This window comes from Strix aluco, chromosome Z (genome assembly GCF_031877795.1).
Source record: "Strix aluco isolate bStrAlu1 chromosome Z, bStrAlu1.hap1, whole genome shotgun sequence".
In the NCBI taxonomy this organism is placed as follows: Eukaryota; Metazoa; Chordata; class Aves; order Strigiformes; family Strigidae; genus Strix; species Strix aluco.
Genome location: NC_133971.1, coordinates 64,844,235 through 64,862,405, shown reverse-complemented (window position 1 = coordinate 64,862,405; position 18,171 = coordinate 64,844,235). Strand labels below are relative to the sequence as shown.

The window sequence follows — 18,171 nt, the reverse complement described above, 5'->3', positions numbered from 1 at the left end:
AGGGACATATGCAAATAAAGAGAAAAAACGTAAGGAAAAATTTATGCAATCCTACTGAAGTGTCACATACATTCAGAAAGGAAGAAAATCTACTCAAATATCTTTGTCCAAGGTATTAAAAAAAGCAACAGTGTTACAATTCTGCATGAATAATAGAACACTCCTGTGTATACAGTTTCTAAAAGATATAACAGCTCATTCTGTACTTCCTCAGTTTAGGCTGAACAATCCCTACAACTCTGTTCTGCTGCAATTTTGTTTTTTTTCTGGTAAGAACAGCTGATCTATACCACTGCCTACATCAACATCATCACCTCTCACAAACGGGACATGTACTTGGCTGTGATGTTGTACTAAGTTGATACTGTCCTGATCTCTAAATTCTAGTCCAATTCTATTATTTACTTTTTCTCTGTCTTTGTTTTAAGTTTTGAATTCTAACCTTGTTCTGTCACTGCCTTGCAATATAAATTTGGCTAAGATATTTATGCTCATGTATTCTTAACTAGCATTCAGTTTGGGGAGCATATATGTATATGCTGAATACTAATAATCTGAGACATTCAAAACTAGTGGCTACATTTTAAGATTTTGACATAAACAATTTAAAGACTAGCTTTCAATTGCACATCTACGAAGCAAACAGTTGCGGTTGCATAGAAACACACACACATGAAAAATGTTTGACAGAAGCATAAACACTCTAAATGCCTCTTTTTTTTCCTGTTACCATGTTACAAAGCTAAAATTACTGTGTAAATAAACTTTTTTTTTTTACTAAATTGCAGCTATGCAGATTTTGAATACACGTTCTCCACAGCTATACACCTATTAATCTACCAAGTGTTTAGGCTTTACTTCCTTTAAACAAACAGGGAAAAAAGGAGAGGGAAGAGAGAGAGACTATACAATACAGAGATGATCTGGTCTTCAAGTTTGCAGTACATGAAATTCCATTTTCTTTCACATATGGAGTTTCATGTTCAGTCATGTAAAGTATTCCACAGATATATCTTCAAAATAATAAATTCAAAATTACTAACAACTGAAGATTTATACTTAGAAACTACAAACTAAGAAATGCAGTCTTACCACAGGCATGTTCTTATTTCCTTTCCTTATGCAGCCCCCTGGAAGTTTATGAGGTACAGAAAGTCTATTACTCTTAGCACAGGTGACTATTTTATAAAATTTTAAAATCAAATTATCATTTCTGATCCAAGTGCTACAAGCCATTGTTAAAATGGGAAGTCAACTTTACATTATGTATGTGACAGTCAATTTAAAACCTGTTTTCAAGGCACACTGGGTTAAAGACACACTGAAAAAATTGATTTTTAAACTAACTTAAATTAAAAAACTATACTGTATGTTTTTACTTCAGATAACTATGTAAGGATTGACTAATATCACTAGGAATATAGACAGCTATTAGCAAGCCAGAATTCATCTGTGGTGCAGCTATTAAATGTGCAGAGTATCTGTAACTTCATACAAGGCACACTCTGCAATCCTTAAGAAAACAAATATGGTATTTTCAACCTTAGATGCCTAAACCAATACAGACTTTATGGCAAACATGACTATGTCACAAAAGAAAACATCACCCATTCTGCCAACCCATCATGTAATAAATTACTGGTCTCTTTCTGATCATTTCTTCCTTCACTCAGTAGCTCCTACTCTTTATCTCAGAAGGTTGAACTGTTTAGTAAAACTAGTTAGATTCCGGAATTATTCTTATCTGTCAAGTAGTTTTGCTTCTATTACAGACGAAACAGACACTCTGAAGAAGGGCTAGAAAGCCTTAAAGGTTGTCTATTTATTCCAATGACGTAAGTTGAATTAATAAAATAGGTATCTTTGGTTCAGAAACCTTGCCTAACATTAAGTATTTATTATTTTTTAAAAATAATGACACTAAAGACCACCCTATGTCTCTTTCAAAACCACTGTGTCTATGTCAACTATTGTCAAGCCCTCATACTATGGTAAGTTATACATTATAGCTAAGATCAGAAGAGGCCTTCTCAATTTTGTAATGTTGAAAGGGAAGACAAATGAGGCAACATCTGTGCAGAAGTAATGAATTGGCCACCTAGCTTATTCCTCTTCACTTGCACAAAAAATATACTACTAATCACAAATAAATTTAATTAAAATGGCATTTTTTATCCTACTAAGAGACCACATAAACTTTCTGTACTCACAGCTCTAACTGGTCAACTACAATTAGAACCATTTTTTTTGTTAAAGAAGTTCTTTCAGTGGTCTCCCAGCATTTTGGCCTTCAGGTTTAATATTCTGACCTGTCCCTATGTGGGCTAGAGAATAACTTTTTTATTTTTGTGAGTTCTTATTTTCATGTAGGTCTACGTTTCAAGAAGCTGGAAAACCACTAATAGTACAGCAACTCACAAAGACTATGCCTTCAGTTTGGTTCATCAAAAACACAGTGATCAGAGTACAGTTTCCAAAAGAACTGAAGGAAGTAACTACCATTACAAAAGTAAGCATTAACCAACTACCAGGGCTGCTAAACCGAAGGAAAATATTCAAAGATATCAAACATTTGAGTCCTATGGACAAAGATCTTAATTTTGTTCCCCATACAATCATACATTAAACGTATGTTTTATTTGATTGCATGACTTCAACTTCATTGTTGGAGCATGCACCAACTGACTAATGAATAAAGATGCTTCTTTTCTGTTGCCTGAAATGTTCTGGAAAGCCTTAATTTATTTTGCTTCAAAAAGTATGCTGCAGCAACATGCTCAACCAACCACAGATGACTAATACAGACCAACAAAATAAACTGCAATCAGGCTGAAAAACAAGATACAATTACACTTGAACAAGCATGATACAGCCCTTTACTTGCACAATTCAAAGTGAAACTGGCACAAAAATCAAATTTTAAAATGGCCACCTAACCTGTAAGTTATGTCTATCATGTTGTCATAACCAAGTGATGCATGATGTTAACAATCACTTGGTTTTGCTCATGAAGTACATGCTATATTAAATGGAACATGACCACTGATTTACTACTAAAAAAAATAAAAATTCACAATCCCAACCATATCCACTTTCCTGAATAAATACAACTTCTCTAAAGTAAGCCAGTATTTAAAAAACTTTATTCCATAAATCTTAAGTTAAAAATTATTTACAATGAACAGGTTTAGTGATATTCCAGATTATTCATTATATAACAACATTTCAGTAATTATTAACATTGTGTAAGAAAGTCCCTTTGCAAAGCTAAACATGACTAGTCCCAGAAAAATCAACATCTATGGAAACGCATCACCTATGGAAAAAATCCTTGCAATTAAAGACTCAGTGCTTGTAAAGATGTGTTTCTTCAGAGCATTTTGGTGCAATATGAACAACTTCAGTAGTTCTTGTGGTAAGACAAAAAACCACTCTTTCGGAGTATGAATCAAACTGCTGTACCTCTAGCTAATGAAACTGCATCAACGCCATTTCTTTAGTGCAAACCTGGGTTTAATACCATCAGAATCTACAATGCTATTTGATGCAGGCAAAAATGTAACAGTACACAAAGGATGAGCACAAAGCTTTCTACACTGAGTCCCATGAAGGAGATTTAAACATAAAATACCAGCAACTGTGTTTGTAACCTACATTAGATCAAACACCTAGACTAGTACCAAAAAGACCAACACAAGGGATCCAAGTTTAAATTGACTCATCCATGTAAAACACTCAAATACTGCATACCAATGAGCTACCATTGTTCAAACCCATGTGCTTTCATTGTAGCCACAGAGGGATGTGGCACAGCTCCAAAACCCACCCATGATTGTCCATAGAGAAATTTAATCTCTGCTAATCCTTATTGAAATATCTATCCACAACTCCATTTTTTTTTTCTTTTGAGGGAGGGGCTGAACTGCATTCAAAGACTATTTAATTCACAGCAACACTACATGAAATTCAGTTTCATTCAAATCTACAATTTGCCAAAGCTACTAACTGTGGAAAACAGTAATTCAAGAAAGGAAAATAAATTATAGTTATGGGCATAGAACTATTCTTCAACACATCAAGTTAGTCCATCTATAAAATAAAGTTATGCTTAGGCTTTTTATATCTCTCTCTAGAATTACATGAATCCAGAACTGGTGGCTTTAAGAGAAATAAATAAGACTTTCACAATTTAGTATCATTTTAGATTCACAGTGTTTAAAAAAGTTAAAAATATATAGAAGTCATATACTTCTATGACTCCACTCCTAACTGAAATTCATATATAGGTTTTTTTCGAAACTAGGCATAGGGTTTTTTGCCTTTAACTTCCAAGCTTAGTTTCTCCTTCCTCTTTTTTGGGGAAAAAATATAAATTTACCTTTTGTTGCACATAGAAACTAAAGTTCTGCTACCCTCATGAAAGGAGGAAGAGTAATTATTTTTCAAGAACGATAATTTTAACTAATAGGAAAAAAATAGATTTTGGAAGAAGGCTTTCTTCCTTTTTTTTTAAAAAAAAAAACCCTAGAGCTTGATTTTGTGTATAAAAATAAAAATGGTGAGCAGAATGGAGTTTTGATATTAGCATCTTGAACCAAGAAGCATCAGTCGTAACTGGTCTCTTTTAAGCGAATTTGTTTTTATCAAACAAGCAAAAGATTTATCACCCAAATAAAACAAGAAAGGAATGAATTGTTTCCTTCCATTATTTCCAATGCAAATAATTTAATATTAGAAGAAAAAAAAGCCCAAAGGGACACAGAAGAAATCTTTGTTATTATGTGTCCTTAGATAGGTTACTACAGAAGAAACAGGTGATCAGACAGAAGAAGGGAAACATGTTACGACCATCAGCCAGAAATTAGAAAACTAAGTTTTTTATATACATAATTGTATCCATTTTACTCTATAAACCCTCTTCTACTTTTAACTCCCTCACTCCCCTCACATGTTACTTAATAAATATTTGGGGTGAGATCCACTTACGTCATACAGGGACAAATGAGATCGGGGAACTCTCTAGGCATAAAATCATCTATGCAACTTCCTGTCCCCTAACCTGCAACAAGCTTGTAAATTCTCAGAAGATTTTAAAAATTGCTTAAATTAGAAGAGTTTCACACAGAGATTACAATAGAGCATAGATCCAGACAGCTTTGTGCTTAGAGAGTATTTTTAAAAAGCAAATTAAGCAAGACCGCAGTTAAATATTAAATCCTGAGAATATGTGTGCAAACCTGGCCTTATGTTCCCTGCACATACCAAGAATAAGAACTCAGCCTTCACCCACTGCTGTATCCCAGAGCAATTCAGCTTTTCTGTGTCCCTTTTTCTTCCAGTCTCCCATCTTCAGAAGAAAAGCAAAGCACTTCATACTAGAAGCCTTAAGCAGAGTTACACCTGAGTTTTCAAGGTTATAATCTAATCGCCAGGGTAATGAGTGTTCTCACTGACAAAAAGAGCACTGAGAAGTTTAAGCACACCTGAAGCACAGCCTAACATTTTATATAAAAGATGGCATTACTGTAACAGCTCTAGCTGTTACTTGGGCAGTTCTAGCCAGTATCCACTTAAGTCCCAAGAGTCATAACAGGACATCTACTCTGAATCATGATTTACTGAATCATAAAAAGTTGTCCCCAGTTGAACTGACATACATGCAGAAATATCTGTATTTTCCTTAACATACTGCTATCTAAATAAGCTTGACCTGACTTGACCCAGTTAAACTTCCGACATCTAACGAGAACTTAAGGTAGCACAGCTGAGATCATAAAACAAGCATATGCAATTGTTGGAGGACAATCACACAGAAACTAAATCACTTCACAAGTCAATTTTGGGCACATTTCTACATTTTTTGATGCAAAACTCATTCAGAAAATAATTCTGACTGAAGTACTGGCAGACCCAAGAAAAACATTCACAGCACAGGCTTCCAAAAACTTTTACTTCTATTCACTTCTGTGTAGATGCATGGATTATTAACAACTAATGTTACAATATTGATTTATCATTCTAAATACATTGTTCTACACTAGAAATGTTCTTCATCATTTCCCTTCCAAATAATACTTCTTTGCTTATTTATGCCATTATTAGAAGCAATGGAAAAAACCAAGATAACCAGATTGTCCAGGCAATGACAGGTTAACAACAAAAGGTTAACTGAACTGCTAATACACACATGCATCTGATTTTAAATCTAGTATAGATATTTTGGGCTATTGGTTTATAAAAGTTTGATCAACTACCATCTGGATATACAATATAACACACACATGCATGTATTCACCATTTCCACTACACTGCTGCTTCAGTTAAACAAGGAGCAACCAACCAGCTTTCATGCTATGTCCCTAAAGTCATCAGTAAGAGACCAGAGTAAGGAAAGGCACATGCTCTACAGAAGAACTTCTCCAAACATCTCATTCTCCCCCAAATCCAAATGGCTTTGACTCATCCCTTCCTACCGTGGTAGCTCTCTTTATCACACAGCAAAGAGAGATGTGCATCATTTGCATGCTACTTGTACATGACCATCAATTTTCACAGATGGATGCTTGAATACCCTCACATACCATCAACTCCATAATGACTACTACACCTATTGTTTCCTCCCTATTTCCCAGCTCCCATATTGTTATGGTATTACATCTTCAAAATCACGGATGTTCCTATTTTTTCCCCGTGACAATCTGTTATTAACTACCAAAAAGAATCTCCATTCTTGCAGGTCCAAGGATATTTTTTAAAAAGAAAGGCAAAGAACAGTGCTTTTAAAATAAAATTACAAGGCTTGCAACCCAGAGAACATTTGTTTCTTTTAAAAATCTTGATTCATTTGCTATAGAAGAAGCAACCAGCACATATCATGAGATATGAATAAAAGTCAGGGACACAAAACTAAATGTTAATTTCACTAACCTTAACAGTTGCAGCTGGGAGAGGTTAAGTGCTCTGTCTTCTTTTTAAAGCAGTTACCTTCAAACTAGGGAGTCAAAACTTTACTAATTCAATTAATGAAAAAACTTTACTCATTAATTTACCCAGTTTTTCTGATTTACCATCTCGCTTCTGTACCTTGCAAAACAACCTTGATAATTTTATACTTACTGACTACAATGGGTAAAGATCTTAAGTGACTCACAACAGTTTCAATTTTTTTAAAATAAAGCTACTCTGAAGATAGCATATTTCTCATTTATAATTATAGCTTGGAAATATATTGCAAAGGAAGTATCTGTACTGAAACTAAGCACTTCAGAAGAACAGCAGGCTATTATAAGCAGGATTAGAATCACAAATCAAACCTGTCTCAGAATGGAATGATTACATGATTATAGGATAGCTCTCAGAAGGAGAAAGGAATCATTACCACATGGTCTGAGGCATCTTGGCGCAACATCTCGCATACCATGCCCCAGCGTTTAATATTAAAGGAAACAGAGATCGTTATAGGTCAAATGTAGTCTCAACCTAAATCAAAACCGATTTTCTAAACCTTTCAGCTTTACATTAACACTACTGTTCCTATGTCTAACAGACTTATGCTTCATATCAATTCACAAAAGTTCTCAGACACACAAACCAAAAATCCAACCAAATGATGTTTCATCCAGAAAGACAAAGATGAATAGCAACAGACTTCAGCATCAGAGCTCAGGAAGGAAAATAGAAACAAAGAGGGTTTTAGTCCCTTATTTTTACATAGATCTTCATTGGTTATGGTTCTTAATGACACTAGTCAAACATTTAAAGGGATACAATCTTCAGTACTCCTTTATGAAAAAATAAAAATGAACCATACTTAGTAGTTCTGTTTCTAATTAACTTGCTGTTAAGGTAGGATAAAGCAATGCTTGTTAATAGTGCTTGCTTGTACATATATGCTGGGTATTCCAGCTGGCCATAGTCACTTTCTTAATGTTAATTTTCTCTGGCTTCTCTACTGTGTTTTCAGTTGTGCTTCATCAGATGTTCAAGGTGAGATTATAATGAAGAGATTTTAGTAAAACAGAGGGATTAAACAAAAATAGCAGATAAATCTATTCTGGAGGAAGGTGCATCTGGCCTAAGCATGCCAAATTAATCTCATGTAAACTACTTGTTTTGTCCTGTTGGAGACCAGACTTCCTGAAAGCCTGGCTGCCCTACTCCCTTCCACATTCCCCTGCCATGTAAATCCAGGAGGAGCAACCCGACCCACATTCAACACATACAATGAAAGTATGGGTATTCTCCCAGGAACACCACCACACTTCATTGGTTCTTCTACCCTACGCAGAGGTGGAAGGACCAAATTTTAGTCCAACATTTTATTTTCCCAGGGGTGCTTCTGTTTTTTCTGCAAAGAAACCCAAAGAGCAGAGCTGCTTTCTGTTAAGGGATGACATTTCCACTCATGCCCTACCTGGCCCACCCATTTCTACTGATGACATTTTATACTGCCCGTTTAAAGAATTTAAAACACAAATAAGCTAAAGTCAACAAAGAAAAACTTGGTGAACCTGTGACCTCTCAGTGAGGGATACTCACAAGAGTATCCTCATTCACATGTTTCTGTCCCTCTCAGCAAAGTTTCATTTCTTTAACAAACTCACAATGAAACAGTAGGCAGACTGTGCGCTAAGAAATAGTTTAGCACTGTAAATAGATAATGGAAAAAAATCCCCCAAAACACACCTGTGACTTCCCACATTTTTCTGTCTTGAGTTTACCCTAGTTTTTAAAAAGAGGGGATCTAAATATGTATTTTAATGTTTGTATTTGTCCTCTTCTTTATTTTAGGATCTCAGGAAGCTGGGTGTATAGGAGGGAATGTGTACTTCATTTCATCCTGGCAGCCTTTAAGGATAATCCCATTTAATTTTATAATCCTCCTCCTGCAATGTCAAACTTTAGCCTATATGTATCAAATGGACCATGAATATTGCTAACAATCTTTTTTCTTTCCCCTTTTACAAAAAATTGTTGGTGATCTCTGTTTTCTAATGCTTACACTCAGCACTGTAAAGGAGCTGTAATTGTCTCCAGTTCCTTCTGGAAAAGTGTCTGGTGTGGAAGTTACTCAATAGCAATGTGTAACTGCAACATCACTGAAGTGGGAAGGTAGGGGTACTATTTTTGGCTGACAAGAGGCTTGGTATTTAACCCATTTCAGGCTTGTATGTTGGTACTGTATGGTCCAGGACATGTAATGGGGTAGCTGTTCTCCAGTTTCACTGAGACTTCTTAGAAGTCTCAGAGCCTTACACCAGGAGCTCACGACCTGCAATAGCCCAGTTTCCCAGGGCAATTTATGATGCCCATGAGTTGCTCCTGAGCACCGGCTCCAAGAGACCCACAAAAGCAGGGATTCTCATGCTTGCATGTGCACAGCAAATCTCAGGCTCACTACTCACACACAGTGCAACCAATCTATGCATTCCCAACCAGTCTGTCCCTATTGACAGAAAAGGAGTTGCAGCAGGTTTAAGACTGCACTGCCACTGAAAGAAGCTGTAGAACCAAAAGGTAGAAGTTCAGTACAGCTTTCCAAAAGCGCCCAAGCTGTCCAAGAATTCAAGTATACTTGCCATGTCAGACACTACTTTCATTGCAGGAATCACTAGGAAGTGTAACGAAGAACTATATTTATTGGGAGTTTTCCCATGTAAAAATGTCTAAACACTGTGGTTAAAACCCTTCTCTAGGAGGAAAGATGTCAAAACAAGGATTCAGCCTTTTTTCATTTCCTCAAAAGTGACTGTGTGCAGAATTTTAGGAATACAGAAAATATTTTTTGTTACTACTGTTCTATTACAATTTCATTCTGCTTGTTCTGAGACAGACAACCTGTAAAGTCAGACTGTCCCCGAGTGATAGATACAAAATGAAAAATTCTAGTTTTGTAGAAGCTCTACTATGTATCCTGAATTTAAGGGTCTTGTGAATTTAGAATATCCTAAAAAATCTAAAATATTTTGAATACATCATGTGTCATTCCCTTACTATTACTTAATAGCAGTGATCTTCAAAACACAGTTTATGTCAGAAATTTTAAAATCATGCATTTCCTGTAAAGGTGCTTCAGGTTTTTTTCAGCTCTTACATACAAGTATTCCATTAGACAAAGAAAGCACACAGTTTTTATCACATCCTAATTTATTTCAGCTTTATTGTAAAGGTAGGACGTTACCATAGAAAGTATTTGTTAAAATATGCTGGTCAATGATATCTGGCACATCTCTGCATGACACAGAACTACTGACATCCAGTCTTTTGCTGATGCTGGCAGCATTGCTTTGGATAGTGCGCTTTAAATGTATGTATAACAGCTGGAGTAGATCTGTGACTACTTGCCGATAAACTATAGATCAGATTTTTAAATACCTGCTTGTTAATGGCAATGAGGCCTAATAAAAGCACCATACACTTCTCTGGAGAGAGCTCTTCATTGGATTGGAGATGTGTTAATACATGTTCCCACTCAAGTCACTGGGCAAATGCACATTATTTTTAACTTCAAGTAGTATTTGACACTGACTCTTCGGGGATTTAGAGAACTATAAATAATGCTATTGACCATTTCACATTCTTAAGATCCACTGAAAATACAGAACCACACCGATGAATCTCAAAGCTTCTCTCCAGTAAACTGACCCAGCTGGCAATGCTGTCTGTTTAGGCAGATCTCCACACATATTCTGTTAGAGAATCTGCCAAGTGCTGCAATGAACAGCATAGCTGTATGGAGTTGCATTCTCCTATCCATCCTCTGTGTATACATTTCCTCTTACTTGCACTTCCTAACAGTTTAAACATATCACATTGCTTTTGGTATAAGAAGACATTTAAATCCTTTCTCTGCCTAGCTGTTCTCTATTTATGGCAGACTGCTTCAGTTAAAAAGACAAAGAAATACTGTGAAAACCCCTGCCTGTCACCACATAGCCACAGAGCACTACCTGAGCAGTTCAGTGCTGAGAAAAAATGACATTAAATGCTTCTCTTTCTGAAATAAATTACGTGGGGTATAAAGCACACATTTGCCGCGCTTACAGCTTTCTTTGGGGAAATGCAGCGAGCCTACTTCAACTTCCATGCTAGCAGCAGAGCAGGTCATTGGTAAAGAGCCAGTAGCCAGGTTTCTTAATTCTAAGTCCACAGTAAGTTTCTCCTGGAGCACGCTCTAAAAGTACCACCAGTTTTAAGCTACATATATTTCCAGTTACAAATAAAACTATTTAACAATATTTGACATGCTGCTTTTTCTTATTTCAAATATTATGGCAGAACACAAGCAAGCAGTAGAAACGACCATTTAAGTAATTAATGGTCCAGCTCTGCAATTCATCACTTTCAGAAGAGCAGTCTCACTGGCATCAGCAGGACTGCTTACACCCTGGTATTTGGCTAACGATGAACAACAAGTAGGCAGTCAGCATAGAGATGAAGAATTCTTGGAAACCTCTCCCTATTAATCTTCCCACAGCACCAGTGCAGAATCCCAAAACATACTCAGAGCAAATGTCATTGAGCTACACAAGGATGTAAGAATACACAGGTGTTTTACCAAGGAGTTGGATAGGGCTGTCACCACTGATCATGCGAACTCTGCGGTTACACCAAGCCCATGGTGATAAGAGTTCCTAGGCTGTCAATGCATATCTCCAGTCTTTAATTTGATCTTAGAAAATATCCACTGCGTTATGTTTCCTTTCACCTGTCAAGATAGGTTGCCAAATGAAGCTAATGCTGGCAGTCAGAATTTGGTTAGTAATTGTCTGGGAATACAGCTTCAACTTTCACTTGTATATTCACATGATTAACATGGTATGTTACGAATCCCCTCCATATTGGTTTTTGACAAATAGCTCAAGAAAAAACACACTACTGAAGCTCTCAAGAACTGTGAAATAAGAAATATGGAGAAGGTTTCATGTCATGTCATGATGTATGTTTCATGCTTTACCCAACTGCAATCAGCGAACTATTCAACGAGCATCTAAATCCCTCTTCAAGGGGATAAGGTGCCTAACATCTGCAACAATATTCTTCCATTTTTCTGCCTACAGAAGGAGCAGTTAAGACTTCTACATAGACATTTTTTCAGTTTCCTGAATGTCTCTGGTATGTCAGGTCTCTTCATGCCTTAAGAAGTTGGAACCAACACCAACATCCTAACTTGGATGGCAACAACAATTTCATGCAAGGCCTTTTTTTCATCTCATTTCATTTCATTGAAGATCTGGTATCTTTTCACAAAACTAGCCCTACAGCATCAGCCACACATATGTACTGCCATGTATCACCCGCCACTGCATGCCAAATCTTTTCTTTACACTTCACTCTTCCTCCTGTGTGGCAAAATCACTGTTGTCTTCAGACTACTGTTACTTTTGTTGGTGAATAAAGAGATTCACTAAAAGGCTACTATCCAAAGAACAAAATGGTGGAAGTTTTGTTGTTAGAAAGAGATGCTGTATTTCACACTGAAAAGAAAAATTGCTGAGTGGAATCTAAGCTGCATATTAAGGGACTTACAGCCCATTTGTTGGCTTTCCAAAGTGTATGCAGTGTAGTAATCCTAACACAAAGTCTGAAAGGCTTTGAAATTAAGAGTATATCTAAGATATTCATACCATTTTTTCTCTCAAATGTCTTAATATTTAAAATGAAAAAATAGATTGTAATTGAGGTAACTACAATAAAGTATTTGTAGGTTCAAGTTTCAATGGATTTTTACATCTTAAAAAAGAAAATGTAGTTTGAAATATTGCTTGGCTCTTTTTGCAGGGCAAAGCCTAGAGGAAACAGGGTGGAATATGCAACGCATGTATGATGTTTTTTCAAGACTCTTGGAAACAGAGCAACTTACATATATAATAGAGCCCAAGCAATGACTGAATAAAGAATGACAAGTAACTTCAAGATTTGTTGTGACAACTTTGACATAATAGCACTGTGCAATTTTTTTATTTTTTTTTAAACTACGTGCCCGACACATCAACACTGTCAGGAAAAATAGCTGCTTAACTATTTCACTGCGAACAAGACCATGCAGTTGAGGATCATGACAACACCAGTCAACATCAGCAACAGTTTCCAGTTTTGAGATACACAGAATAGTTTATATTTCAGCTGCAGCTTTCTGAATGGGGAACATGATCTGGGCATATACATGCTTAAATGGCCAGTAGGCTGGGAATGAGCTGGTACTCCTAGGAAAAGTCTGACTGAATCAAAAATTATAAATGGGACTCCTAAGGAACTGGGGTCTATTTGAACAGTGAATTTCAACAAATCAACTCAAAGGAATTACAGATATGCAATGACGTACATCACTTTTGAGCAGACATTTGTGATAATTATCTCTACCAATTTCTTTGCATTACCATTTACCTATACACAATGTAGAAGGAAGTAATATTCTAACAAGAACAAGGTACAGAAGTCAAATGCTTTTCCAGAACATAAAAATCCTTTACCTGATTGCTTTCAAACCACCCTCAGGTGACTTTCAGTATCTTTCTCCACAATTAATTCTGCTACCATGCTTTGGAAAATCTGACAAAATGTTAATAATTAGATGCCAACCACTTAAGAGTTGTGTGAAACTTGATTGTTTCACTGCGCAGGAGTTCAGGCAAGTATTTTATTTGGTGTCAATCCACATATGTTCCCTCTCCACCACTTTCAGTTTGGGTTTTGACTTTTGAGTAAGTCCAAACAGGCAAATAATAAGCAGTGTAAAATTTCCACATTTTACCTGGTTTCACTTCATGACCATGCAAATAAAAACCAGGCAGGAGTATCTTCATGAATCAACAATGAAACAAGTTAGATGTTCAGATTTGGAAAAAAATACAAGAAAACATCTATCATGTGATTGGGGTGATTTACACCCATCTAGCCACCCAAAAAACCCAGGGTCATGATGATGTTAACTCTCCCTAGCACCATTACTATTTGTATTCTATATTCTGTAAAGTGCTGTAGGCGTGTGCATTTATGATGCTATATAAAGGCCCAAGATGAAAATAATAGTAGTAATAATTGGTTTTGTTTAAAATCTTGCCAGCATTTTACATCATCTCAGCTGCTTTCTACTCTTTCCATCCACCCCCAAGTATCTTGGGATTGCAGCTCACTGGATCACCACTGCTGTTGTCAGTGTGCCCAATTCTAGTCTTTATCTGGTAAAAATCACAACTGATCCAACAGAAATCATAGCAGGTGAAATTTGTTTTAAAAAAGGGAGGTATGCCACAGAAGTAACAACCATTCAAAAGGTCTGACTCTATTAACATTTCTGCTGAGAACATACTCATTGCATACTTCTATGGAGGAACTGAAAGAAGGGTAGGGAGTCCCAAATCCAAGTAACTACAGGTACCACATCTGGGAAGTTGTGAGGTAGAGAAAAAAGGCCAAAGGGATAAGAGGAATGAAAGAAAAGGAATAATGAAGATGAGAAAGCAGACATAAATATTTGTAGAAGTAGGAAAGACAGAACAGTCGGAAAACAGAGATGCAGAAGATATGAAAGATAACACTGATGAGAAAGATAACTTTAGAACATAGGATGGGAATGAAGAACAAAGGGATTACAGATGGACTGGAAGAGAGATGATATAAGGAAAAGAAAGGAGAGTGAGCATGCAGGTAACTAATTACAAGCACACACTGTAGACCAAGATAAAACTAAGGATAGAGATGAGAAAAGTTGAAGGAAAAATGGCACAGAATAAAAAGGAGATCCAAAAAAGAAAGGTATGGGACTAAGAGATGAAAGTGTATCTGGAAACAGGACAAACATAAAAACTTTACATGATAAAGGCAGAAATGGGATTTGAGAAAAATTATGAGTGGGATAACAGAAGTATGAATGGCAAAATGTCTCAAAATAAGTACAGAGGAGGACCCAAGAGGATATGAAAGGAAGAAGACCTCAGGAAAGGGACAGGAATGAAAAGCAGCAGATGAAGCTGACACTTGGATGGAGACCTTGGTGCTACCCCTGCATGCAAGGTCATCTTACCAATCCACCACAGGTACTGAAGGAGGCGAAGGAGCCCGGGTAGCGGAGGACAGCACCACTGTAGTAACAAGCTCTCTCAGGTTGCGACTGTGCGGCACCGGGTGGGCTTTTGCCCTCACCCCCGAGCCGCTCCTCCACGGCAAAGCCAGGAGCCAGGAAGCGGCTGTCCCTCTTGAGCAGCAGGTAGAGCTCCCGAGCAAAAGCTGGGATCCTCAGCAGCACCTCATCTCCGCCCTCCGCTGGAGGTGGTGGTGGTGGGGATGGTGGTGGTGGCAACTGAGAGGCAGCGCCAGACCCCTGAGGGAGGGGGGACCAGTGGTAAAACTCCTGAGACTCATACTCATCCTCAGTGTCCTCTTCCTCGGCTGCCTCCCCCACAGCCTGCACCTGCCCCTCCACCGAGGAGGAGACTGAACGCACCTCCCGGGAACTGCCGGCCACTGGGCTAGGTGTGATGGGGGCACTGAGGGTGCTGCTCCGGTTCCCACAGCTGGGGTCGGCACTGCAGCCCCCTCCACCACCGCTGCCACCCGCCGGCTCCTGCTGGCCCCTGCTCCACAGCGCGGGGAAGACGATCTCCCACTCCTCAGTTTCTTCTGAAGCATGGAGACCTGCGGGAAGGCCAGCAGATGCTTTACCTGAGCGGAGCACCCAGCGCCTGCCAGAAACCCACCCCGTGCCCCCCACGACACGCTCCTTCTGGCTCCCAGCCCACCAAGCGTGTCACCCAAAATACAGCGGGCTCCCTTTGGCCCCCGGCCGCGTCCTCCGGCACGGCAGGCGGGCCAGCCGCTAGATGTCCCTGTGCCTGTGCAGCGGGCGGGGACACACCACCGTCCCCGTAATCGCCGGGAGGCAGCTGGAGCCTAAGCTGGGCACAAGTTGTGGTTGTACCAGTAGCTGGGGATGCTCTTCTTCATGACCACCTCCTCCACGCAAGGAGAGCTGCACAAACCTTTAATCATTTAGACAAAGTGGCAACTTTTTCATACAGCTAAAAAAAGTGTTATTCTAGCAGGGAAAAACTAAACAAAAAAAAGTTGCTCTCTGCATGTTTTGCAAGACCCACTATGATTTTAAAAGTGCAGCTCAATGCACACACACCCCATGGCCGCACATTCGCGAGTGTAAGTACAAGTGGCAGATGCATGCACTTGCTGTATCATTATCGCTATAATCAAACTGAATTATAATCACTAATTAGTGAGGTCTGCTTATTACACACACCATATCACAATTTAACCAAAATTCCCAGCATACCAGCATTATGTTTATAAACATCCGACTACACAGAATCTCCACCAGCCTGAGGCAGAAGACAGTTTTATTTACCCATTCATACCACACGCCGGGAATAGCACTGCTGGGATGACACAGCTGAGTATGAAAACTAGTATCTTGTTCAGACTAGCGCACTGCCAAGGACCCTCACAGCGGAGGTACACGTTATCTGATCACCCGTCGGTGACAGGAGATGGGCAGAGCTGTTAAGGCGCCGAACAACGGGGCAGAACCGGCTACCGGCGGCCGGCCGGGCACGGAGGCCGCTCGAGGCTCGGCCCCGTCCCGCGGAAGGCGCGCACTTACCTGCGGCGAGCCCGCTTGACAGCACGCACAGCTGGTAGAAAACGCAGCAGACGCGGCTCAGGCGCATTCTCCCGCCCATCCCCATCGGCTCCGCGCCCGCGGGACGCCGCCAGGCGGTTCAGGGAGGGCCGAGCCGAGCCGAGCCGGGCCGAGCCGAGCCGGGCCGGGCCGGCCCGGGCCGTGCCGGGCCGGGCAGGGAGCGCCGCGGAGCGCAGCCACCTGGGCGCCCGCGGAGAAACCGCAGGCGAGCGCGAAGCGCGCGTCCCGCCGGGGCGGCCGGGCGGGCACCTCCGGCAGCGCGGGGTGAGCCGCGCGCGGCGGGTGCTTGTGGGTGTGCGTGGGCGCGGGCGCCGGCAGGCAGGAGCGCGGCCCGTGCGCGCACACAGCGCCCGGCGGCGGGCGGGCAGCTGCGCCCCGGCGGCGGCGACCGCGCTGCCCCCGCCCGCCGCCCTCGCCCCCACGGGGCGGGACGCGCCGGGCCCCGGCCCGGCCGGCCCCGGCCCGGCCCCGCCCCGCCCCGCCCGGGCGGGCCCCCGGCGCGGCCCCCCTTCCTTCCACCCCGCCGCCCCCCCCCCCCCCCCCCCCTACTCCCGCAGTCGCACCGCGGGCCCGCGCCCGAGCGGCTTCGCGGGCAGCCGAGTCCCTGCCGCGCCCCTCGGGCACCTTGCGCGGGCGCGGCCGCCGGGGACCGCGCTTCGCACCCCGCCCGCCTCCAGCGGCCGTGGCGGGCGCGCACCGCGTGCGTCCCGGCAGCGGGAAGGGCTCCTCTCGTCCCCACCGCCAGCAGCGTGGTCTACACAGCCTGCGCCTCGGGCTCAGGGAGCGGCAGAGACTGACCATTTCAGCCTGGTTTTGTGTAATTTGATGCTAAACTCCTTTTGCCCCCACTGCGCGGCTCTCCGTTGGAAACCCATCACTTCCCACCCCAACCCTGTCAGCAGACGGGTGAGTAAATGAGGAGTCGAGCAAAAGCTTTAAGTGCACATCTAACATCAGCATAAGCAACAAGTAAACACCTCCCTCTAAAAGCCTGATTTCTTATCACAGCTTCTCCTGCTTTACCTACTGTGGTTGGTGTCAAAGGTGACTACTGTGCCTTGGGGGAAAGCAAAGTAATCCAGTGCCGACAGGAAAGCCATCAGTGCTGTTAAGGGTAGGCTACGAAGTTGCAAGAATTCTTCCTAAAAGTTAGTTGTATAAAATTTAAAGCAAAGCAAACAAACAAAAATCACATGTTAAGGCTCCAAATAAAAAACACATTTAGACTCCACAGAAGCCAAATGCAGCTGGGGTTTGCTCTCCGCTGTGTGCAATAGCTGCTTGAAACCTATGCTGCACACACATGTATTCGCAACTACCTCCAAACAGTATTTTTGATTAGTTGTTTGGTTTTATAGGAAAAAAGTTACCATACAGCAGTCCTTTTTTTTTGGCATCTGAGCCAGCTTACACGAAGAAAATCAGAGGGACTTAGTAAAAACAAGATGACAGATTTATATCTAACAGTTTAGGAAGAGGGGAGTTTTCCAGAGGTTGCAAACTAGTATTTCCTTGATAAT

General features: G+C 40.6%; 1 protein-coding gene across 1 annotated transcript in view; it reads right to left on the bottom strand.

Annotated features, from left to right (window-relative positions):
• The window catches only part of ADAMTS19 (ADAM metallopeptidase with thrombospondin type 1 motif 19), a 152,719-nt gene extending 135,890 nt beyond the window's left edge, over positions 1-16,829 (bottom strand). Inside the window, exons 1-2 of the mRNA XM_074812052.1 lie at positions 16,613-16,829; positions 15,026-15,636 (exon numbers count right to left, since the gene is read on the bottom strand). Of these exons, the coding sequence (XP_074668153.1) occupies positions 15,026-15,636; positions 16,613-16,697 (696 nt within the window). The 5' untranslated portion in view covers positions 16,698-16,829. The remainder of the gene's footprint in view (positions 1-15,025; positions 15,637-16,612) is intronic.
• Positions 16,830-18,171: the final 1,342 nt, after the last annotated feature.